General features: G+C 55.7%; 10 protein-coding genes across 10 annotated transcripts; 7 read left to right on the top strand and 3 right to left on the bottom strand.

Moving 5' to 3' along the window:
* Nucleotides 1-126: 126 nt before the first annotated feature.
* On the top strand, nt 127-715 carry N7510_005050 (translocation channel protein TIM22; the record flags this gene model as incomplete). Its single annotated transcript, XM_056976976.1, has 2 exons — nt 127-228; nt 284-715. The coding sequence occupies 2 exons, from the start codon at nt 127-129 to the stop codon at nt 713-715; spliced, it is 534 nt and encodes a 177-aa protein (XP_056836932.1).
* An 810-nt stretch (nt 716-1,525) lies between these two features.
* On the top strand, nt 1,526-2,845 carry N7510_005049 (putative sulfite oxidase; the record flags this gene model as incomplete). The annotated part of the gene is made up of 3 exons (XM_056976975.1): nt 1,526-1,692; nt 1,741-2,194; nt 2,249-2,845. The coding sequence occupies 3 exons, from the start codon at nt 1,526-1,528 to the stop codon at nt 2,843-2,845; spliced, it is 1,218 nt and encodes a 405-aa protein (XP_056836931.1).
* A 43-nt stretch (nt 2,846-2,888) lies between these two features.
* Nucleotides 2,889-4,062, bottom strand: N7510_005048 (cysteine synthase A; the record flags this gene model as incomplete). The annotated part of the gene is made up of 2 exons (XM_056976974.1): nt 2,889-3,886; nt 3,942-4,062. 2 exons carry the CDS (start codon nt 4,060-4,062, stop codon nt 2,889-2,891), a joined length of 1,119 nt encoding a protein of 372 aa, XP_056836930.1.
* A 198-nt stretch (nt 4,063-4,260) lies between these two features.
* Nucleotides 4,261-7,755, top strand: N7510_005047 (condensin subunit YCG1; the record flags this gene model as incomplete). The annotated part of the gene is made up of 2 exons (XM_056976973.1): nt 4,261-6,312; nt 6,364-7,755. 2 exons carry the CDS (start codon nt 4,261-4,263, stop codon nt 7,753-7,755), a joined length of 3,444 nt encoding a protein of 1,147 aa, XP_056836929.1.
* Nucleotides 7,756-8,867: 1,112 nt separating this feature from the next.
* Nucleotides 8,868-10,911, top strand: N7510_005046 (putative RNA binding protein (Arp); the record flags this gene model as incomplete). Its single annotated transcript, XM_056976972.1, has 3 exons — nt 8,868-9,023; nt 9,121-9,178; nt 9,245-10,911. The coding sequence occupies 3 exons, from the start codon at nt 8,868-8,870 to the stop codon at nt 10,909-10,911; spliced, it is 1,881 nt and encodes a 626-aa protein (XP_056836928.1).
* A 968-nt stretch (nt 10,912-11,879) lies between these two features.
* On the top strand, nt 11,880-13,013 carry pre6 (proteasome core particle subunit alpha 4; the record flags this gene model as incomplete). Its single annotated transcript, XM_056976971.1, has 5 exons — nt 11,880-11,907; nt 11,988-11,994; nt 12,054-12,106; nt 12,216-12,603; nt 12,665-13,013. The coding sequence occupies 5 exons, from the start codon at nt 11,880-11,882 to the stop codon at nt 13,011-13,013; spliced, it is 825 nt and encodes a 274-aa protein (XP_056836927.1).
* A 208-nt stretch (nt 13,014-13,221) lies between these two features.
* On the bottom strand, nt 13,222-13,862 carry N7510_005044 (CHY zinc finger protein; the record flags this gene model as incomplete). Its single annotated transcript, XM_056976970.1, has 6 exons — nt 13,222-13,303; nt 13,360-13,461; nt 13,529-13,590; nt 13,641-13,714; nt 13,767-13,810; nt 13,858-13,862. The coding sequence occupies 6 exons, from the start codon at nt 13,860-13,862 to the stop codon at nt 13,222-13,224; spliced, it is 369 nt and encodes a 122-aa protein (XP_056836926.1).
* Nucleotides 13,863-14,221: 359 nt separating this feature from the next.
* On the top strand, nt 14,222-18,014 carry N7510_005043 (putative inositol polyphosphate phosphatase; the record flags this gene model as incomplete). Its single annotated transcript, XM_056976969.1, has 5 exons — nt 14,222-14,275; nt 14,326-16,642; nt 16,692-16,901; nt 16,955-17,214; nt 17,268-18,014. 5 exons carry the CDS (start codon nt 14,222-14,224, stop codon nt 18,012-18,014), a joined length of 3,588 nt encoding a protein of 1,195 aa, XP_056836925.1.
* Nucleotides 18,015-18,433: 419 nt separating this feature from the next.
* On the top strand, nt 18,434-20,137 carry N7510_005042 (glycoside hydrolase family 27 protein; the record flags this gene model as incomplete). The annotated part of the gene is made up of 6 exons (XM_056976968.1): nt 18,434-18,508; nt 18,557-18,689; nt 18,748-19,038; nt 19,128-19,427; nt 19,504-19,688; nt 19,751-20,137. 6 exons carry the CDS (start codon nt 18,434-18,436, stop codon nt 20,135-20,137), a joined length of 1,371 nt encoding a protein of 456 aa, XP_056836924.1.
* Nucleotides 20,138-20,622: 485 nt separating this feature from the next.
* On the bottom strand, nt 20,623-22,499 carry N7510_005041 (uncharacterized protein; the record flags this gene model as incomplete). Its single annotated transcript, XM_056976967.1, has 2 exons — nt 20,623-20,848; nt 20,920-22,499. The coding sequence occupies 2 exons, from the start codon at nt 22,497-22,499 to the stop codon at nt 20,623-20,625; spliced, it is 1,806 nt and encodes a 601-aa protein (XP_056836923.1).
* Nucleotides 22,500-22,993: the final 494 nt, after the last annotated feature.

The raw sequence follows: 22,993 nt of genomic DNA, 5'->3' as shown, positions 1-22,993 counted from the left end.
TTCGCCGTAAAATAAATTTGCCCGGAGTTGCCATCGCCGAAAGTCTCATCCAGCCTTCACTCTGTTTTCCTTTCAGATCGGGTGGACCACACCACGCGATAACAGCCCACTGCAACACATTTTGCCATGAGTTTTCCGGGCATGACGCCGCCGATGGGTGGCCTGGGAGGTACCCCAGGAAATGGGATGCAGGGAATGAACGACCAGGAGCAGGCGATGGTCAAGATGGTTCGTGTTTCGGATCTTCAATCAAATTGCGCGGGATGTGCTAACAAGGGTTTAGATGCAAGCTGGCATGGAGTCCTGCCCCGTGAAGACCGTTATCTCTGGTACGATGGGATTCGGACTGGGAGGCGCGTTCGGTCTTTTCATGGCTAGCATGTCCTACGATTCAACATTCACTCCCCAAGGCCGCGCCATCGCCGACCTCCCCTGGCGCGAACAAGTGCGTCGCGGCTTCAAAGACATGGGTGCACGATCGTGGTCGTCCGCAAAGAACTTCGGTATTGTCGGTGCGCTCTACTCCGGCACCGAGTGCTGCATTGAGGGACTTCGCGCCAAAAACGACTTGACCAACAGCGTCGCGGCTGGGTGTGTCACCGGTGGGATTCTCGGTGCCAAGGCCGGTCCTCAGGCGGCTGCCCTCGGCTGTGCTGGTTTTGCGGCGTTTAGCGCTGCTATTGATGCTTATATGAGGATGCCGTCGGAAGAGTAAACGCGGCCTGGTGGTGGTTCCTCGAGGGCCTGGTCACAAGCGGACCAGAAAAGATGACGGCCATGTGCTGTTGTTCGTCTCGTTCATCTTCAGAGGCACCTGACTTGTGGCCTTTCAGTTTGTACACTTTGATATATCACTTGGGCGCTATGGATTTTGGGTTAGAAGGGATGCATATTTGCTGGCGTTTGAGTTATATCCGTGTCATCGGGATTGGTGACTTTCACACCAAGTCTCGCTTGTTTTTATCTCACCTCGCTCCTCATCTGTACAACTATCAACATTGTTGAACATGCACATACGTCTCTGAAACTTTTTTTTCTCTTGCTAATTACTATGATCGGGGTGCTAGAGAAGTGGATGTCTTCCTAAAAGGCTACTGTAGTATCCAACATATCTATCGTCGGTTGGCAATTAGCTCGTCGGTGAATAGCTCCTGACCACAGATCGGGCCAATATGCGAGTTCCAATTAGTATCAACCTCTTTCTAAGCATCAATATAGAATAGACAGTTTCGTACCAACGTCTTCCAGCGTGCATCGTGTTCCAAAGGTATGAAACCCCTCTACCTACCCCTTAAGCGGGCAACCAGTTTCAGACATATGGAACACCACTATATTATCTTTGAGTGGTTGTGGCAGGCCAGCAGCCCCAGAAGATATCTTCTCTCATCCCCCGACACTCGCGTCTTCCAACCCTGTGCAACTTATTCTAGATCCCAATATCATAGAGGCGGACAATTGCGCTAACTCCTACATCTTCACCAAGGTTTTCTTGCTGCTTGGAATACAAGTCGCTCAGGGTGACGTAATGACCAGTATTGTAAAATGGACCTCGATCTCGAACACCCCCAGCACCTCAGCGAACATCAAGATGGATTTGCTCCCCTATTGCAATCTCAACGAAACGAAGCAGCTCGACTACTCATCAAAGGATCCCCTGAACCGCGAGCCGTCTGCCAAGGACCTAATCGAACAGTAAGGCACCCTTCTTGTTCGAGTAGCACATAGCTCTAACCCAGCCAGATTCCTCACGCCCCAAGATCTCAGTTACGACCGCAATCATAGCCAAATTCCACATCTCCGTAGCGAAGAGCACCAAGTACGCATCGACGGGCTCGTCGCTAATTCTTTATCATTGTCGCCAGACCAACTGCGCACGGAATTCCCTCAACATGAAGTTACTTCTGCCCTAGAATGTGCTGGCAACCGCCGCCTCGCAATGCGGACTCTCCTTCGTGAAGTGGAAGGTATAGACTGGGGAGATGCAGCAGTGATGAACTGTAAATGGAAGGGACCGCGAGTGCGCGATGTTCTTCTTCGTGCCGGCTTGCGCGGCGCGGCAACAGACCCGAACCGGGAAATGCATGTTGCCTTTGCCTGCTACCAGGTCAAGTGCCAGGAGGATGATTGGTTCGGGGCCAGCGTGACCCTGGAACGATGTATGCGCGAAGACGGAGATGCCATTCTGGCGCTGGAGGTAGGTTGTTCCGAACCAACATAGTCTCCTTTTTGATCCGATGATTGGCGGTAGGTCAATGATTCTCCCCTTACGGCGAATCACGGAGCTCCTGTTCGAGTAGTGCTCCCAGGCATCGTTGGGGCGCGATGGGTGAAATGGCTCGACCGCATCACCGTCCAAGAACAAGAATCACCCAACTTCTACCAGCAGCGCGATTACAAGGTTCTCCCGCCCGAGGCAGTCGATCATGCCTCTGCTGAAAAATATTGGCGAACTGCTTCGCCCATGTACGATACGCCAATCAACTCCATTGTGGCTGTCCCGGGGGATGACGAGACGGTTTCATTGCCGGACTCTGGCGTAGTTGAGGTGAAAGGATATGCAGTTCCACAGGGTGACCAGGGGCCTATCACCAACGTGGAAGTTTCGGGCGATGGAGGCAAGTCATGGGTAGAGGCCGAGTTGAGCGGATTGAGCCGTGAACAAAAATGGTGCTGGGTATTGTGGACTGCCAGAGTCGGAATGTCTCTGGGGCTGGGGAGGGAGATCTGGAGCCGTGCGAGCGATGCAGGAGGTAATACGCAGCATGAGCACTCGCCATGGAATCTCCGAGGGGTTGGGTATAACGGATACGGCAGGACGAGGAACATAAAAGTGGTGCAGGGTTGACAAGAGACCCAATCTATTCATATACTTCATACATACTCTCGAGCTAGGGCAACACGATATACTTTTCCAGGTGCTTGGGGATGGCGCTTCGAAGGTTCTTGCTTTCCAGCCAGGTGTTGGAGAACAGCCGATCAGCATAGCGGTAGGCACCGTCGCACAGAATCGTCACGACGGTGTTGCCCTTGCCCATCTTCTCGGCGACCTCCTTGGCAGCCACCACGTTCAGCGCGGAACTGGCACCCAGGTACAGTCCCTCCTCGTCCAGGCAGCGGTAGACCATCTCGATCGACTTTTCGTCACTGATGGTCAGAGAACCATCGAGCAGGTCAATGTCGGGCTTGAGGTTCTCCGTCACCCGGCCCTGACCGATACCCTCGGTGATACTGCTACCGGTCCGGTCAATCAGCTTCCCACCACTCTGGATGTAGCTGTGCAACACGCTGCCCGGTGGGTCCGCAAGGAAACTCTTGATGCGGCCGGTGCTGGCCGTCTTAAGATATCGCGTGATACCCGCCAAGGTACCGCCGGTACCGGTAGAACAGGTGAAGGCGTCGATCTTGCCGCCGGTCTGAGACCACAGTTCTGGGCCGGTAGTCTCAATATGCGCCAGGCGATTGGCGACGTTGTCGAACTGGTTGGTCCAGACAGCATTGTCTAGAGCCTCTGCATGCCGCTTCGCCTGGTGGTTGTAGTTTTGCGGGTTGTCGAATGCCACCGCAGGCACCGGGTACACCTCTGCGCCCAACAGCCGGAGCAAATCGATCTTGCCCTGCGACTGCGTGTTGGGCATGTAGATCACCAGCTTGTAGCCCTTGGACCGGCACACGTGCGCCAGACCAATACCGGTGTTTCCTGCCGTTCCCTCCACCACCGTACCGCCTGGACGCAGCAGTCCCTTCTCCTCGGCGTCCTTAACCACGAACAGAGCCGCGCGGTCCTTCACACTGCCTCCCGGATTCTGGAACTCGGCTTTGCCCAGGATGTTGCACCCGGTCTGCTCAGAGAGCTTCTTCAATCGGATCAGCGGCGTGTTTCCAATTGCTTGCCCACACGGTCAGCTCAATGCATGTTCGGAATGGGGTTCGGGAGAGTATACCTTCTGTCAGTCCATTGACGACACCCTGCGCCGTGGATACCCGGGTATTGTACAAGGTAGACCCCTCCCGGGAGGCGCGAAGGGCCGTAGTGCCAAACCGGCGGACACTTTGGCGGAACATCCTGATTGTAGTCGAATGGTTGCTCTCGAGTCCATGATGGAAATGGCCGGCCTCGGAAGACCCCATTAGTCAGCTCGGCACGTGCCCCTCGTTGCCTGTTTGGGCTGTTTGTTTACCGCCCGCACTCTCCTTCCGCAACTCTGCGATGCGTCTCGACTCGCCCTGATCGAATCCACCAACACACACGCCTTCGTCATAATGCCTGGCCGAGTCGCTCGCTCGACGTCTGCGGCAACGCGCCGGTCTTCAGCCCAGCCCTCTGCCTCAGGCCGAGCTCCATCCGTGACTCCTTCTGCCGCGATTCCCGATGAACCAGCGATTCCAACATCATCAGCCACACTGCGCCGCGATGTGTGCTCTATATTTGCCGATGCCCAACGCTCGACTACGGGCCATCGGAAACTGATGGTGCGCCTGCGCAAGCTACAGGAGATCAGTTGCGGAATCCCCCACCACAAGAACAATAAGAAGGGCCAGTCTCAAGAGCAGGACGAGGCTCCGAGTCCAAGCGAAGAAACCCTTGCCGAGAAGGAGTTTAATGTGGAGGTTGGTCGCTGCATGCTGCGAATTCTTCCAATTAAGAAGACCGAACCGGTCGGGGACCGCATCCTGCGCTTCATGGGCACGTTCCTCGTCCACGCGTCTGAGAAAGACGCGGAGATGTTTGCCACATCCGACAACGACGACCATACGACACCCACTGTGCGTCTTACAAGTAACCTGGTCAACCTGATGGTGCCTCTACAGTCGGCCAAGGATAAGATGGTGCGGTTCCGCGCGACGCAGATCATCACGCATATTGTCAATTCGCTCGAAACAATAGATGACGAGCTTTATCACACGATTCGGCAGGGCCTGCTGAAGCGGATCCGGGACAAGGAATCATCGGTGCGGGTGCAGGCTGTTATGGGTCTGGGCCGCCTGGCCGGCAACGATGAAGACGAGGAAGGGTATGAGGACAATTCATCGGCACTTCTCGACAAACTGATCGAGATAATGGGGAACGACACCAGTGCCGACGTTCGAAAGACTCTTCTGACAAACCTCCCGCTCGCCCCCGTTACCCTGCCCTACCTTCTCGAACGGGCTCGCGATCTCGACGCGCCCACTCGGCGCGCCCTGTATTCCCGACTTTTGCCCACTTTGGGTGATTTCCGCCACCTGTCCCTAGGTATGAGAGAAAAGCTCCTCCGCTGGGGCTTGCGTGACCGAGATGAGAGTGTCCGGAAGGCCACGGGCAAGCTGTTCTACGATCGCTGGGTGGAAGATTGCGCCGGTACCAATGCAGGCGTGGAGAAGGGATCGACGGGCCAGCGGTCGGAGCCGAATATCAACGCCCTTTTGGAGCTGCTGGAAAGGATCGATGTAGTCAATTCTGGAATGGAAAGCGGCATTGCCCACGAGGCCATGCGCAGCTTCTGGGAAGGGCGTGCGGACTACCGGGAGGCGGTGGAATTCGATGAGCCTTACTGGGAGTCTTTGACCGCAGAGTCATCGTTCTTATTGCGGTCTTTCAATGACTTCTGTCGGGTAGAGAACGAGGGCAAGTATGACAACCTTGCAGACGAGAAAATGCCCGAGGTCACGGCGCTCGCCTACTTCCTGTCGAAATACATGACCGAACTTTTGCAGCGAAAGAGGGTCTCTAAAGATACGGGAGATGCGAACGACGAGGACGCCGTGGAGCACGAATTCATTGTCGAGCAATTGCTGCATATTGCCCTGACCCTGGACTACAGCGATGAAGTCGGCCGACGGAAGATGTTCTCTCTCCTGCGGGAATCACTGGCCGTGCCGGAACTCCCGGAGGAATGCACCAAACTTGCCATTGAGACGCTTCGTTGCGTGTGTGGCCCTGACCTCTCCGGCGAGAGTGAATTCTGCAGTGTTGTGCTGGAAGCCATTGCAGATGTGCATGATACCATTACCACCGAGGACAGCTTTGTGTCCGCCAGATCAGAGATTAGCGACGATACTAGCCGCCATCGCTCGGAGACCCCCGGGAATGAAGACGACGTTCCCTTTAACAAGGAAGAGGCCAAGGCGAAGGTCGTTCGCGAGATTGTCGTCAATATGAAATGTCTGCATATTGCTCAGTGTATGCTTCAAAATGTCGAGGGCAATCTGCAACAAAACATCAATTTGGTTACCATGCTCAACAACCTCGTTGTCCCCGCGGTTCGTAGTCACGAGGCTCCGATCCGCGAGCGTGGTCTGTTGTGCCTGGGCCTCTGCTGTATGCTCGATAAGGCACGTTGATACCCTGAATTTGGATGCCGACTTGCTAACCTCTTACTCCAGACACTGGCAGAAGAGAATATGACACTCTTCATTCATTGTTATAGCAAGGGCCACGAAGGGTTGCAAGTAACCGCGCTGCAGATTCTCTGCGATATGGTGACAACGCACCCTTCGCTGCTTGCCCCAGTAACCCAGGCCGATGGCGAGACAGTCACGCCACCTGCGGTCCAGAAGCCTTTGCTCAAGGTCTTTGCACGATCTCTCAAGGCCAACTCCCCAGCTAGTGTGCAGTCGGGCGCGGCCACAGCGTTGTCCAAGCTCTTGCTCACCGGCACCTTCACTCCGTCTGGTCCCAACGTTCCGCCCGCCATCCAAGAGCTGAACCAGACCGCGGTGGAGACGCTCTTACAGTCGCTTGTTGTGGCCTTCTTCCATCCCCGCACAAAGGAAATTCCAGCTCTCCGACAGTCACTGGCCTACTTCTTCCCGGTTTATTGTCACTCCCGCATGGACAATATTCAGCACATGCGACGAATAGCCGTGCCCGTGATCCGCGCTGTCCTCAACGCTGCAGAGGAGCATTACTCCCTTGAGGCCGAAGAGGACAGCGATGGGGAAATTGATGAGAGTCTCGGCGAACGTGAGGTCAAGGCACTTATGACGGGTGTTGTGGGAATGCTGGCCGAATGGACCGATGAACGCCGAGTGGTTGGACTCGGTGGGGAGCGTGTCCTGGCTGGTGGAGCTCCGAACTCGACTGCGTGCGGCTGGGTACATCTGGCGCTGGTCAGGGACATCCTGGAGCGCGTACTGGGTGTCAGTGCCGGCAGCAACCGCTGCTCCAAGGACGAACGCAAGCTGCTTCTCTCTCTATTGAGCAAGCTCTACATCGCCGCACCTACAGCTCCTCCCTCCAGGTCTGACCGTGCCAGCTCCCGTGCTCTCGATGGCGAGGACCAATTCCGCACGAGCATCCGCAGCTCCAATGGCGTCGAGGTCGACCCTGAGCATGCGGAGCTGGCGCAGGAGGTCAAGGAACTGCTCGACCAAACCATTGATGAAGGCCTCGCCGCCGACGCTGCCGGCCGGAACGCCCTGACGAAGACTAAGAACGTCATCCTCAAGATCCTGGCTGTCGCACAAGATGCACGTGCCGCCAGCGCCCGCCCCCGTGAAGGCACCGAGGATGCAGAGAGCGACGCCGGCAGTGTTCGTTCTGCCAGTGTGCGCCGCTCCCTGGAACCGACCGGAGCTACTGGCCGCCGCCACGTTTCGGTCGAGCCCAGTATCATGGAGGAGGATGAGGAGGGCGAGGATGACAGCAGCCGGGTGCGTCCCCGAACCGCTCCTCGGGGCCTTGTCTCGGTTGAGCCCAGTATCATGGAGGAAGATGAGGATGACCATGACACCAGCCGGGGCACGGTGATCAAGGATGAGGTTCTTGACGAGTAACTATTCACGACATTCTGCTTTTAGGGTTCTTGGTGTTGGTTCTGGGTTGGACAATCTGGCGGTTCCTGGCTTTTGTACATGATGCGATGTTTCTTTCTCCTAGACGAAATGACATGGGTTCTATAATCGTCAATGTTCATCTCTCCCTGTCCGTTGTATAGTTACTCTCCACGTGACTGCCATCCCTGCCACGTGATCGATCTGCTGCGTGTGCCTGAGACATTTACTTTAATCCAGTGGTTTCTTGTCTCCTGCTTCTGCTTCTCCCATCCAGAGCCGCGTATTGCATCCCCAGCTTCCCTTGGGGCCATGCGCGGTGCCTTCGGATAGAAGCGATGCTGACCCAAGGGTCAGCACCGGCGGCCGACCGAATTGCTATTTTTTTTTCTTTTGTTATTCTTATGTGACTGTTCCTATTTTTTCTTCTGCATCTCTTTGTCGCGCCGCGCTGCAGGAACTCATTGAGTGGAGCATTCAGTAGATTTCCATGATGAGGACCAGATTTTGCAAATCCATCCAGTATGTACCTGACAGGTCTCCACATCGACGGCCTCAGGTGCCGAGCGCACTAGGCGGGCCAGGCCGGGGAGGGCGGTTGCATCGTTGTAGAAATTGAAATGTTATTCGGAATTAATGGGGAAGGCCCAATGAGTCCAGCCGGCGCGACATAGTAGTAGTGAGACAGACAGACGGGCGTGACAGGGATCTGGCCAGGTCGCATTGGGGTTGCACGGTGGCCACGCCGTGGGATGGAAGAATCGGGGATAGGAGACGGGGAGGAGGCAGAGCAGGAGATAGTTACCAAGAGACAGGATTCGGATTCAATCTAGAAATCCCTAGTCGAGTCCCTGGTGATATATTGCTGGTGGAAGCGAAACGGTCCTATTTGCTCCACCTGAATTCACTCCGGTATCTTTTCTTTCTCGCCTGCCCCTTTCCCTCTTCTTTCTCCCCCGGGCCTCTTTCTTGTCTTTCTTCCCACGACTTCCCTTCCCCCGACCGGTCGTGATTGTCTCTTGCTGTTCCTGCAGAGACCCTTTCCCCTTTCTCCGTCCTCCCCCCGGGCTTCCTCCCCCTCTCTCTGCCGCTCCGTTGGCAGAAACAAGTCAGCGATGGCGGCCGTTGCAGCACCCACCCCCAAGCTGGATCGCTACATCGTCATCCACGTTGCAACCACCTGTGACGAGCATGGCGTCTATGTCACCAAGGATTCGGCAGAGGTGATTGAACTGGGCTGGATTCTGTTGGACACCAAGACCTGTGAAGAGGTACGCACCACACTCCCCTCCCCCCGACCCCCCCCCAACCCCAATCCCGAGATGGAATTTTTAAACTGACAGTCAACTTTGTTTGTCAATGGTTTAGTTGCACCGCGAAAGTGTCCTCGTCAAGCCCGTCAATACGCCCATTACGCCGCTGTGCAGTAAGCATCCCCCCTCGGCGCCTGAAATTTTGTTGGGATCGGTCAATTGGCTGACACAGAAAAAAGCGAGCTTAACTACCCTGACGTGGGAGCACGTCCGCTCTGCAGGAACCTTCCGTGATGCCATCTCCCGGCTCGACGCCTTCGCCCAGGAACACCTCACCAGCAAGCACCTGGAGTTTGCCTTTGTGACGCTGGACTCGTGGGATCTGCGGGTGCAGCTGCCCCGCGAGGCCCGCGACAAGTCCGTTGTGCTGCCGGCATACCTGCAGCACTCCCGGACCTTTGACCTGCGCACTGAATATCAACGCTGGCAAACCCATCACCCCGAATCGCTGCCGTTCGGTCCCAGCTCGCTCTCCAACATCTGCGCTGCCCTCGAGGTCGAGCCCATCCAGTCCTCTGCGCCCATCAAGCACAATCTGCCCTTCCACCTGCAGGCGCTGGCTCCGGCCTCGCCCCGCCGCGCCATGGAGGAGTCCATCACCCTGGCCCGCGTGCTTCGCGGTCTGATTCGCAAGTCGCAGCCGGCCCACGAGCACCCGGAAATCCTGACCCGTCCCATGGATGCCCATGCCGATGTTCGGGCCTTCCTGTCGGAGCGGAGCAAGGTTCTTCACCTGAGCGGTCTGCCGCATGATACCACCCAGTCGGAGTTGGAGAGTTGGTTCACGCAATTCGGTGGTCGCCCGATCGCTTTCTGGACATTGCGGACACCGGACCAGCACAAGCCTACCGGGACGGGCTTTGCGGTCTTCTCGTCGCACGAGGAGGCTGCGGAGAGCCTGTGCATGAACGGCCGTGCTCTGAACGAGAAGGCAATTGAGGTTTCGCCGTCCTCGAGCCGGGTTTTGGACCGCGCTGCAGAGATCCTCACTCCCTTCCCGCCATCAAAGAACCGACCTCGCCCTGGCGACTGGACGTGCCCGTCTTGCGGCTTCTCCAACTTCCAACGTCGCACGGCTTGCTTCCGTTGCTCGTTCCCTGCCATGGCTGCCGCTCCCGACCCAATGGGGTACGGAGCTTACGGCTATGGCCCGCCATCGATGATGCCTCCTCATATGGGCCATGGCGGCGGCGGTGGTGGTGGTGGTGGCGGTCACGGCATGGGTCACTCTCGGGGCATGGGAGGCAACGGCGGTGTGGTTCCCTTCCGTGCAGGTGATTGGAAGTGCGGCTCCGAGGGCTGTGGTTATCACAACTTTGCCAAGAACATCAACTGCCTGCGGTGCGGTGCACCTCGATCGGGCGCGGCAGTCGTGGCGGACTCGGCCTTCCCGTCGCCGATGGAAGCTCCCTCCGGCTTCAATATGGGTCCTAACTCGATGACGAGCACCCCAGGCCCGGGTCCGTTCGCCTCGACCGCAGGCGGATTTGGCGGGTTCGGCCAGCAGTTTGGTGGCCCTCCTAACAACTACGCTCTGCCCTCCGGCGGACTGGGCAACGCCCCCGGTGGCTACCCTCCGATGGGCCAGATGAACTCTGGATATGGCTCTTCCAACACCTCGCACTCGGCCGCCTCGTTCGCGAACCCTGCCACCCAGGCGGCGTTCAGCGGCGCGGACCACCACGGCATGCCATCTAACAATGCTTCTTCCAACGGGGCATTGTACGGCTCCGAGGGAACCGCCGACCCGTTCGCCTTCCTGTCGACCGGACTTGGCGGCCTGACCGTGTCGGACGACGCGCACTCGCGACGAAACGGCGCCGGTGCCAACAAGTCGCCTGCGTAAAAAAAGACAGAACACAAACAAAACTCCATGAAATACTTCAAGCCCGAATCCACCGGGTGGTCATATTTACGTTGTCGATATTGCAATCCTGCATTGTGGCAGGTATATGCGTTGGTTGATCTTAGTTGATACGCATTTGTATAAGGGATTCTGCGGTTCCGGTGCATCGGGTTGGGAGGAGCAGGCGGGTAGCGTGTCGACGGTTTTCATTTTTGGTCTCGCCTCGCCGTCTAGTTGGTGCGTTCCGGGTTGTTGAGCTGTTTATCTCCCCTTTCTTCCTTTTTCTTTCTGATTCTACATATGCAGGGCAGGGGAGAACACTGTCCCATGTCGTGGCATATTTGCATTTCTGTCTTCTTTTTTTTCGTTAGATCTTTGGTCCTGCGTCGTCCCCGTTCTGCACTCTTTGGTCATGGGAAGCGCTGGAGAATTTTCACGGTCTTGATCTCACGGGTGGGATATACAATTGGTTCGGACTCCGCTGGGGGAGGTGTTGGGGATTTTTCCATTTGAGCTTGTCGAGATTCCGGCATTTGGGGACGGCCCAATCCGAGCACTGTGACTGTTACCAAAAATGACTGATCTGGATGTCCATATTGATTCCATTTCTTGGCCTTGTTCTCCCGTGTGCATGGCACTGTATTCACTGTAGACCCTTCCGTAAGATCTGGAATCCTATTCTTGGTTTTAATTGCAATAAATTATAACCCTGACCTACCTATCGAGAGTCCATCTGCAATCGCAATACCGTGGAGGGAGTTCACTGCTACTCGGTCGTAGTCGTGGTCAGGCACCCGCATGCCGCGTCCACCGCCCGCAGTTCCCGCTCATTGCCTCATAGCGACCACCACTTCTTCCTCTTCCACCTGCTCGACCTAGTCCTCTCCCCCTTTTTGGTTGTCGCCCTTATCTTCAGTTGCAAGCTTCCCAATTCACCTCCTCGAATCCTCTTCATCTGCAATTTCACCATGTCTGGATACGATCGAGCTCTTTCAGGTAAGCCCCAGCTCCCAGCCCAGCCCAGCTCCTGTGCTGTGGACCTTCGACAGGACCCCCAATGTACTAACTCTCCGCAGTATTCAGGTATGCCTAGCTCCTCTGAAGCTCCAGCTCCAGTCTAGGACCTTGCTAACACCCTCAAGCCCCGATGGGCACGTCTTCCAGGTGGAGTACGCCATGGAGGCAGTGAAGCGAGGTGAGATCGCATCCATTCCTTGCCCAGCTCCAGCTCCTCCTTCACAGACTTCTGCCATCCACTTTTTTGTTTCTGTCATAAAGATCTAATCGCCGATGATTCACGATAGGAACTTGCGCTGTCGGTGTCAAAGGCAAGGACATCGTCGTGCTGGGCTGCGAGAAGCGCTCGGCCCTCAAGCTCCAGGACACCCGGATTACCCCCTCCAAGATCGCCATGGTGGACGACCATGTGTGCCTCGCCTTCGCCGGACTGAACGCCGATGCTCGCATCCTGATCGATAAGGCCCGGTTAGAGGCCCAGTCGCACCGCCTGACGGTCGAGGACCCCGTCACCATCGAGTACATTACGAAATACGTTGCCGGCGTGCAGCAGAGATATACCCAGAGCGGTGGTGTCCGGCCCTTCGGCATTAGTACTCTGATTATTGGATTCGACAAGAATGACAAGACGCCGCGGCTGTATCAGACGGAGCCGTCGGGGATCTACTCTGCGTGGTAGGTGCTGAGCACTACGGGTTTATAGCAAGACTAATTTTGTTTTTTTTCCTGCGTATAGGAAAGCCAACGCCATCGGCCGTTCTAGCAAGACGGTCCGCGAGTTTCTCGAGCGGAATCACCAGGAAGACATGGACCGCGAACAGACCATCGCGCTGACCATCAAGTCGCTGCTGGAGGTTGTGCAGACAGGTGCCAAGAACATCGAGGTCGCCATCATGTCGCCCGACAAGCGCATCGAGATGCTACCGGACGAGCAGATCGAGTCGTACGTCAAGAACATCGAGACCGAGAAGCAGGAGGAGGCGGCGAAGAAGAAGACCGGCCGCACGGGGACCGCGACGGCGGCCATCCTGACCCGGCCCGGCGGCGGCGAGACAGCCGAGTCGACGCGGGAATCGGCGGACTAAGCGGGGTGGTCTTGGTGGTTGTTTACATTTCCCAGTAGCGCTGTCTCTTTCCAACATTCCAAATGATAATTTATGCGATTCCAACATATATTCGCGCTGTACTGTACACCAAAGCAGAGAGGGTATTGTGCCGTGTTCTATCATCGATGGGCCGCGAAGGAACTGCAAATAAAACAAAAGGCATCAAGATCGTTGAACATTCCTTCATCTAACCCAGTCGATCAGAGATATCCTTGAACGTGAATATCGACTTCTCTTGATCACCACGGACGCGGTCATCCTTGAGCATGCTGGAAGTTTGTCAGTACCCTGCCTGAGCTGCATATGGCTATCTAGTTCGACGTACCGATTATCCATGCGGGTATCCTCACCCTCCACCTGCAACGTCGGCTTGGGGGTCACGGCCTCGAGTACGAAGTGATTATCGCAGTGGGGGCAGTACTCGTCGCTAGAAAGAGCCAAGGCTTAGCATCTGCATCGTTTCTGCTGGAAGAAGAACCGAAGCCAGGGTTTACCTCTCCTCGAACTCGGCGGCGTCCTTGCGGAAACACTTCTTGCACTTCTTGCACGCAAACACCTGTCCCGCACGTCAGACTAGACCTTAAAGGCGAGACTAGGTGTTGATACCATCTCCGCTGACTTCTCCAGCATGTGTGACTCTTTCTCCTGGTGACATTCGGCGCAGTCAAACCATTTCTTGCCTGGAGGTTCATCAGCCGTGTTGCTTGGTGAGGGCTCGATTCGAAGACGTACAGCAGGGGGATCGGATGGCCACTTGGGCGTTGAGGATGTGTTGGCTGCGAGGGTCAGCGTATTTCCCTTTATCGGAACAGACCCGACTTACCACATAACTACAGTAGTAGTAGTGAGTGAAGTTCGTTGACAGAAATCAGGAGAATGATCTGCCCCGTGACTATTGATCGACCGCTTTCCCCTCCGCTACATCCTTCCCTCTCCTTCCCACACAACAACAACCACATTCACTCTTCGCTCATGTCCCTTTGACCGCGTCCCTTCTTTGTTCCTCGGCCTTAGTGCCGCTTCTCTTTGTGGCCCTTCCTACAGGCTTCCTCTCCCCACCACCACCATAAGCCTCCCGGTCCACGCGGCCAGAAGAACCCATAGCCCACGTACTCCACGGGATCCCGGATCCAGATACAAACATCAGAAACCTATGACCGAATATACCTGGCCAGCATCCAGCGGTAATGGCCATGGAGGGAAACGGCAGAGAACCGGAGAACACTGATGACGCCCCGATTGTATGCTTGCGCAACCCTCCCTCTTTGCGACAAGGCTGACAAGTCTACAGCGACCCGTGTCTTCGTTACTCTCGCACTTTGAACATCTGTCTCACAGCAGGTCCCAATCTACTGTACCGACCAGCCCGCACGAATCCGCCAACCGCCTGCGCACCCCCGAGCCCGGCGATGAACCCCGGTCTTCTTCCGCTCGTACCTCGCTAGACCTGCCCCGGTCACGTTCTCCGTGGAATCAAGCAGCGGAGACCAATCGAGACAGTCGTCTTGAACAGAGCAATGGCCAGCAGATACGGGCCAGTGGCTCACCCAGGAGCCGACCTGGCCGGCCCATGTTGATGAACCTGCAGAGCTCGCCGCCGCAACTCACACCGACACTGGCCATTCACTCGCCGAAATCACCACCCAGGAGTCAAGAGCGGGAGAAGAAGGGGGACAATCGGTTCTCTCGAAGCCTCTCTCATCGTCCCCGGGCGTCCTTGTCGACAGGCGTCTCTCCAGCACCTCTGCATCGGCCGACGACGCCTCAATTGGGGTCTTCTGTTCCGGTGGGTACAACCGGGCCCCGGCTTTCACCTGGGGCATCTACTGTCAATGGAGATGGTATGCCCACGGATCGGAAATCGAAGAGTGCCTCGCTGCCGCCGCCAGTCAACAGAGTAGACAAACCAAAGATTCCTGCGAAGCCAGCCATGTTGTCCCACCACGAGTCAGGGTCTCTAACTCCCCGTCCAGAAGGGGCATTTTCTGAAGACCGAGTCTCTCCTTTCAGCACTCCTCCCAGCAGCCCGGAGAAGACACCCACCAAACCTCTGCAGACTGGGAAAATCTCCCCTATTCCGCCGTCGCGCCCGCTGACAGAACCCCCAGGCCGACAGGTGCTTGACAGTCGGTCACCAGCGCCGAGTGCCTATGCGAGATCGGACGCAAGAGAAATGGGCTTTACACGGACTCGTCCAGGCCTGGAACCCACGCGTGATACCAAACCGTTAATGATCCAAATTCCGCCACCGCCCACCGTATTCCCAGACACCGCTTTGACTGCGTCGCCATTATCAGCCCAAAAGCTTCGGGCTGGTGGTAATAGCCCTCACGATCGCCCAGGACTTCCACCCAGGCCGAATCGACGAAGCGGGTTCTCCCCTGCCCCAGAATTAACGCCACGGGCTGTCAGTCCGGCACAGCGGTCGCCTATTCCTCGACCTGCGCCTTCGATTGCCCATACAAACGAAGGCCATTCTACACCGCGAATTCAACGACAGCAATCTTTACCACGCGAGTCGCGTTTTATTTCCCAAGAGAGGCGCACGGGGCGGACCGATACCGAGGAGGAAGAACAGACGACGGACGAGCCGCCTATCTCGCGAACCGACTATCCCGATTCATCACAAGCAAACCGCCGACCTCCATTCCTCCAAGTGGGCCCCAAATCTATCCTCACGGGGTACGACACCCGATTGCTCCGGGTATGTGGCAAGTACGTGTGCACGACAGGCTACTTGACGCGCGTGTGGGATCTCACAACTGGCGAACAATTAATGAGTATCAGCCATGGCGAGACCGTCAAAAGTTTGTCTCTGGCATTTAAGCCGGGTGTAGGGCTTGAAGACGAAGGCCAACGGATCTGGATTGGGACCAGCGCCGGAGATCTGCAGGAGATTGATATCCCATCACAATCCATCGTGGCCACTCGAGCCTATCCCTCGCGGCGGGAGGTCATCCAGATTTTGCGCCACAAGAAGGAGATGTGGACTTTGGATGATGAAGGGCGGCTGCTTGTTTGGCTTCCGGACGAATCTGGGATTCCCAGTCTACAGTATAGCTACCACAGCCCACACGAGCGTGTAGCTCGTGGGCATACCTTCTCCATGGTGGTGGAAGATAAGCTCTGGCTGGCAGCAGGCAAGGACGTGCACGTTTACCGTCCCAACGCTCGCGAGGATGCCGCGTTCAGGGTCTTTAAGCGGCCACTTGGTCTGCAGAATTCGGGTGAAGTCACATCCGGCACTTACACCACCAAGGACGGTGGCAGGGTGTATTTGGGCCACGCAGACGGAAAAGTGACGGTCTATTCCGCGACGGACTATACCTGTCTGGCTGTGGTTAATGTCAGCGTATACAAGATCAATTGCCTCAGTTATGTGGGGGATTATTTGTGGGCCGGCTATAAGACTGGCATGATCTACGTGTACGATGTCAGTACTAACCCGTGGACTGTGAAGAAGGATTGGCGCGCCCACGATAGCCCCGTATGCGGTTTCGTGTTGGATACGAGCAGCGTGTGGACGATGAATCGCTTGCAAGTCACTTCCCTCGGAACGGACAATTGCATTCGTCTTTGGGATGGAATGTTGGAGGATGACTGGCTAGGTCAGTGTTTGATCTTGAGTGCAGCGTCAGGAGGCTAACACAAAAGTAGACGCTCGAATGCAGAGCAAAGATGTAGACTTTTGCACTTTCCGAGAAATCCGCGCTGCCATTGTGACCTGGAACGCAGGCGCGTCGACCCCAGGCAGCGTTCGCACTTCGGATTTCATTCGGGATGCCGTTCATCCGGAGGATCCGCCGGAGATTATAGTCTTTGGATTCCAAGAGCTGGTCGACCTTGAAAACAAGAAGATCACAGCCAGTACGTTTTCTGAGTCTCTTCTGTTTCTTTGACCCTTATTAAAACTCCTCTAGAGAGCCTATTTCTCGGAAGCAAGAAAAAAGAGCACGGTAAAGAGGAGCATACGAGTCGCCAGTATCGGGTGTGGATCGACCATTTGACTCGGTGCCTTCATGAATGCATGCCTCTGGAAGAGTCTTATGTGTTGCTGCACTCGGCGAACATGATCGGATTGTTCACTTGTGTTTTCGTCAAGCACAAGGAGCGCCACAATGTTAAGAATATCAGCGCTTCGGAAATCAAGCGAGGGATGGGCGGATTGCATGGGAACAAGGTTCGTGTTGCCGAGAAATTGTTGAGACGCTTATCTTCTAACTTGTGTTTCAGGGCGCTCTCGTTCTCCGATTTGTTCTGGATGACAGCTCGTTGTGTTTTGTAAACTGCCATTTGGCGGCAGGGCAGACACAGACGGCTCACCGCAATAACGACATCGCCGCGATCCTAGAGGCGGAGTCACTGCCTCCGGAGACCAGCATCACGGCACGACTCGATCAGTACGCGAGTGGTGGAGATGGATCAATGATCATGGACCACGAGGTGTGCATTATCAACGGCGACCTGAACTACCGCATCGATGCAATTCCTCGCAATACAATCATTGATGCCATCCGGCAAAACAACCTGCCTAAACTGCTCGAGCGCGACCAGCTGCTGGCATCTCGACGCAAGAACCCCGGCTTCCGGCTACGCAGCTTCACCGAAGCACCCATCACGTTTGCACCAACCTACAAGTACGACGTCGGCACGGATGACTACGACTCAAGCGAGAAGAAACGGTCCCCCGCGTGGTGTGACCGGATTCTGTACCGGGGTTCTGGCCGAGTAAAGCAGCTTGAGTACCGTCGGCACGAGGTGCGGGCCTCCGATCACCGGCCTGTCAGCGCGAGCTTCGCAGTCCGGGTCAAGACCGTCCTACCGCAAGAGCGGGCGGCCGCGTGGGAGCTGTGCCAGCATGAATTCCAGGACGAAAAGCGACGGCTTGCATCCGATGCCAGCATCGAGTACCTCATTACCGTACTCGGCACCGACCCCCGACAAGCCCGTGCGCTGATTCTGGGGAAGGATCAGAAGTAGCGGCCTTGCCCTGTTGTCTTCGTCCTTGTTTTGTTTTACACGCTGTGCGCCACTGGCAGTGTGCTGTATATTGTACGACTAACTAATGATTTCACGATAGACATGTATCAATGAACGGAGCAGATGGATCATTAAGCACTATAGTAGTGACGTCTCGGCAAGAATTTGGCCGATTCCAGGAGGGGGCATGGAAATCTCCCGTACCACTGTAGTATTCCCTGCCCTGCCGATCTTGTATAGTATTTGGATTTATTTACCCGATCTTCAGGCCTCTGACTTTGGCGGACAGGCCCGCCACCCATACTGATCGGCGTGTTGAATTGATGAAACAGGTTCCCCGCACGGAGTTATTCGAATATAAAAGGCCGGACCTGCCATTGGAACTAAACAGCATCATCAATTTGAAAGAATTCGTCAACATGTTGACCCATCTATCTGTTGCAGTGCTGTCCCTGCTGCCGACGGCGGATGCGCTCGTGCGCAAGGACGGAGTAGTAAGTTAGTTCCGCTTTTTGATGGATAGTTGTCCTGACAAAAATTAGGGCCGACTGCCAGCCCTGGGCTGGAACTCGTGGAACGCATTCGGATGCGATGTCAACTCGACGAAGATCTTAACGGCGGCTACGGAGATGATCCAGCTAGGCCTGAAGGACCTGGGATATCAATATGTCAATAGTATGTTCCAGCCCGGATCCCTTCGTGTCCTGTTTCTCTGTACTAAGTGCGCTGCCAGTTGATGATTGCTGGTCTGTCAAGGGCACGCGCAATGCGACCACCCATCGCATCATCCCGAACCCTTCCACGTTCCCGAATGGGATTTCAGGTGTTGCGAAGCAGGTGCATAACCTAGGACTTAAGATTGGTATCTATAGCAGTGAGTACTTCCAATTGTCCCGTTTAGGGGATCTAGATGCTAACAGGTACTCTAATCTAGGTGCTGGCGAGACTACCTGTGCTGGGTATCCAGCCAGTCTCGGCTATGAGAAGATCGATGCAGCTGCGTTTGCCGAATGGGGCATTGACTGTAAGTCCAGCTTTCGAACCTAATGTGGTTTACAAATTACAACCCTTCTCTGTACTGCGATGCATGGAATACTCACAAATATAACACAGACCTCAAATATGACAACTGCGGCGTGCCCTCCAACTGGACAGACCAGTATAACTTCTGCGTGCCCGACGGGACCGCCGCCCAGAACCCCAACGGCACCTGTCCGACTCTGACGAGTCCCGCGCCAGCGGGCTACAACTGGGCAACCTCCAAGACGCACACCCGCTACACTCGCATGCGCGATGCGCTCTTGGGCGTTGACCGCACGATCCTCTTCTCGCTGTGCGATTGGGGCGATGCCGACGTGAACACCTGGGGCAATAACACGGGTAATTCGTGGCGGATGTCTGGGGATATCAGCGGTGAGTTAAGACGTTTATCCAGTCTCGAACATTATGATGAGATATGCTTGCTAATTGATGGATTGGAACTACCTAGCCGACTGGACGCGGATCGCTGAGATTGCCAACGAGAACAGCTTCAAGATGAACTACGTCGGCTTTTGGGGCCATCCAGACCCGGACATGCTGGAGATTGGGAATGGGAACCTGACTCTCGCAGAGAACAGGGCTCACTTTGCGCTGTGGGCTGCCATGAAGGGCCCTCTTATCATTGGAACTGCTGTACGTTTCCTCCCTCTACTTGCCTGTAGTAGGTATATCTACTGACAACCAAAAAACAACAGCTCAATTCCATCAGCACAGCCCACCTGGACATCCTAAAGAACAAGCCCCTGATCCAATTCCACCAGGACCCGGTCTACGGCCGTTCCGCGCACCCGTATAAATGGGGCTACAACCCGGACTGGACCTTTGATCCCGCCCATCCGGCAGAGTACTGGTCCGGTCCGTCGTCTACGCTGGACGGCACATTGGTTCTTATGCTCAACTCCGAGGATCAGACTGCCACTCGCACTGCGAAGTGGAGTGAGATTCCTGAGTTGAAGGGTGGCAATGCCTACCATGTTACAGATGCGTGGTCTGGGAAGAACCTGGGTTGTGTGAAGCATTCGCATAGTGTGCAGCTGGAGAGTCATGATGTTGCTGTTTTGGTTGTTGGGCGTAAGTGCTGATGGTGAGTGGGACTTGGGACATGATGTCGGGAGTAAGACTTGCGATATCAGTGTATTGGAGTGGTACTTTCTTTGTCTTGGTAGGCTGAAGCCTAGGCCCTCCAAGTAGCAGCAGCAAATGGTTACCCAGATGCTTCAAACGAGATTGAGCGTAAGATATCTATCTAGGAGCACGCACCCTAGTTCCGGAACTATAGGGGATCAATTTTATAGTCATGAGCACTCATGAGCATCAATGCGGGACAATTGTCATTCCCATTTCCAGATGACCAGGAATCAATCTAATAAGCGAAAAAAAGGCCTAACGCTTGTCTAGTGTAGGGCAAAAGAGTCCAGAAGAAAAAAACGCTCTCGTAGTCGTAACCTAGCGTCGAAGCCGGGCGTTATGTGTCGTATCAGGGCCAGCAAAAAAAGAGATAGCGCTGGCTGAAGAATAGAACAAGAAAGATAATACGTATATATACACCAGATGAAACGAAGAAAGATCAGTCCTTCTTGTTATTCTTGTTCGACGAAGCACTCGAGCTCTTCCGCTCCGGAGAAGGCGAGAGACTGCGCTCCCATTCCGCCATGAGCGTAGAAGCGGTGCGTTGGAGTTTCGAGGGAGTCAGCTTGGTGAGGGCCGGCCAGGGTATGCCTTCTGTGACGCTGTGAGGATCTGGCGCTGTGGGAGCGGTGGCGGCAACAGAGGAAGGATTCCAGTCGCCGAAGCTGAGGAAAGGAACAGGAGTCAGCGCATAACAAGGTTGTCATAGATGAAATCAGAAAAAGTCGAAATGTACCTAGCGCTCGTTCGGGGGCTACTGCCCTGCGTCATGGGCGATTGCTCGTGCTTGGATGATTCCACTGTGGACTGGCTCCATGAGGGCGTGTGCGTCATCTTTTGGGGCGTGTCCCAGACATCCCAGTTGTCGGCCGTATCTTCACTCTGGCCCTCCATTTTTTCGGCGGGGTTGCTGTCGAGTCGTTCGGGTGGTGGCGGTTGTTCGTTCGCTGTCGCCTCGCTTGTGTTGGCGTGGTTGGTGTCGGAGGGGGCGCGGCGGGCGCTGTTCGGGGATTTCTGAGGGGTATCAACGCCGAATTCATTCCAAAACGACTTGGATATGTCGGCTGGCTTGGTGTCTTTACCAGATATCGTTGCCTCGGTCTCTGGTCCCCTCCCCCTGGACGATGACGACGATCGTGCCGCCTCAGATAGCCGGTCCCGGCTCCGGGACTTCGACTTGGCGGTCGAGTCGCGCTTCCGAGCGTTGGCTGGAGATAGCCTCTGTGATTGTGTTGCGTTGATCCCCTCTTCGCCGACAGTCGCCTGGCGGATGTCTTCCAGGAAAGTCCAGAGCCCCTCTCGTAGATCCGTGGCCATCTGCTTGCCGGTTCGCAGGAAAGCCTCCCTTGAAGCGGGCGGCATCTGCTTTCGCCATTGTGCAAGTAAATGCTCTGGTATTTGACTCTCCTCGCCTGGGTGGGCCCCGGCAGAGGTATTGCTCCGTTCCACTGAGGGCAATGTAGCAGATCGAGGGGTGCGGCCAACGCGTTCAGACTCGGACGGGCTCGAATCGGTACGTGGAGAGGTGCTTGGTGCCGTGACAGGTGACAAGAGGGATAGAGTGCGTGTATGAGAGCCCTGGAAGACACGACGACCGTTGGCCGAGATCTTCGTACCGTTCGTGCCGGCAGCGTTGGAAGCAGCGGCAGTACGGATGCTATTACGGCGACTGAAGTCCCGACTGAGGCGTTCCTGTGACACCGACGAGCTGCCGACCGAGCTGAGGCTCTGGTCGCGGCGGTGATGGTCTTTCTGTTGCTCAACAGCGGTGCTATCAGGCCCCGTCGAGTCTGGGGACTTGAGCGGCTTCATCTGCTCTGCATGGTAGCTGATTTCTGTCTGTTTCCGTGATTTCTCCGACAATGCCCATTGCTTTTTTAACGTGACGAGCTCGGCCTCGGCACGCTGCAGCTCTTCCCGGAGCTCCAGCACCCTGCGTTCCTGCGAGGCGATGGCCCGAAGAAAATCGTAGCCATCAGCCTGAGCATCAAAGGGGAGCGGAGTGCCCGGGAGAAGAGCAGGAGACGGGCGATTGGAGGGTTGGGTGATGGGGGTCATGGCGCCGGGAGACGCAGACACGGGCTCGGAGGTAGAGGGATCAGCGAGCGTGTTCAGGGTCAGGTTGACGGGGAAATTGAGGGTCAAGCGTTTGGCGTGGCGGGCAGCAGAGTTCCCTCGAGCTGCAGGGGGTAGGGAGGAGCGTTTCTGGGCCAGTGAGGTGGTTGTTTGTTGTATGGGCGCGGACAGCGAGTCCGATGGCGACGCATCCGGTGGTGGACCATGGGCGAGGTCGCCCCGTTCCCGGGGACTCTCCATTGCGGACCAGCCGAATGAAGAATGGGGGTTAGTAGAGTCGGATGCGTGTGAATAATAATAAAGAAGAAAACAAAAGATGGAGACAGAGAAGGAGAAGATGGAGAAAGAGAATAATGAGGAGGTCGGGTCGAGAACCCACAGCGGGTCATGCATGGGTTTTCAGGGGCGCCAGACCACTCAACGTGCCGCGGGTGCTTAATTTGGACGAAGTATGTCGCTCCAACCACCCCAACATGTGATGAGAATCACAACCATCCTCATCAATTAATGGGTGCGAGCTGGTCCTGGCGACCATGTAGATGCCACACCTGCATTGGAATACAAGCATTGAAAATCGGAGTCAACCATAGTATAAGTCATAGTTAGAACAGTCAACCCCCTCTTTACACTGCATTATCAACTGTTGTTTATAGGAACAGGTAGTATTTCCAACGAGAATAACTATCAGGGACGCCGCTTTGGGCGCCTTTTGACCAGGACCTCATCGTGGAGCC

This window comes from Penicillium lagena, assembly GCF_028827675.1.
Source record: "Penicillium lagena strain IBT 129212 chromosome Unknown utg000002l_segment0_segment0, whole genome shotgun sequence".
Classification (NCBI taxonomy): Eukaryota; Fungi; Ascomycota; class Eurotiomycetes; order Eurotiales; family Aspergillaceae; genus Penicillium; species Penicillium lagena.
Note: the sequence above shows the minus strand (reverse complement) of the source record. Positions and strands in the feature narration are given on the sequence as shown.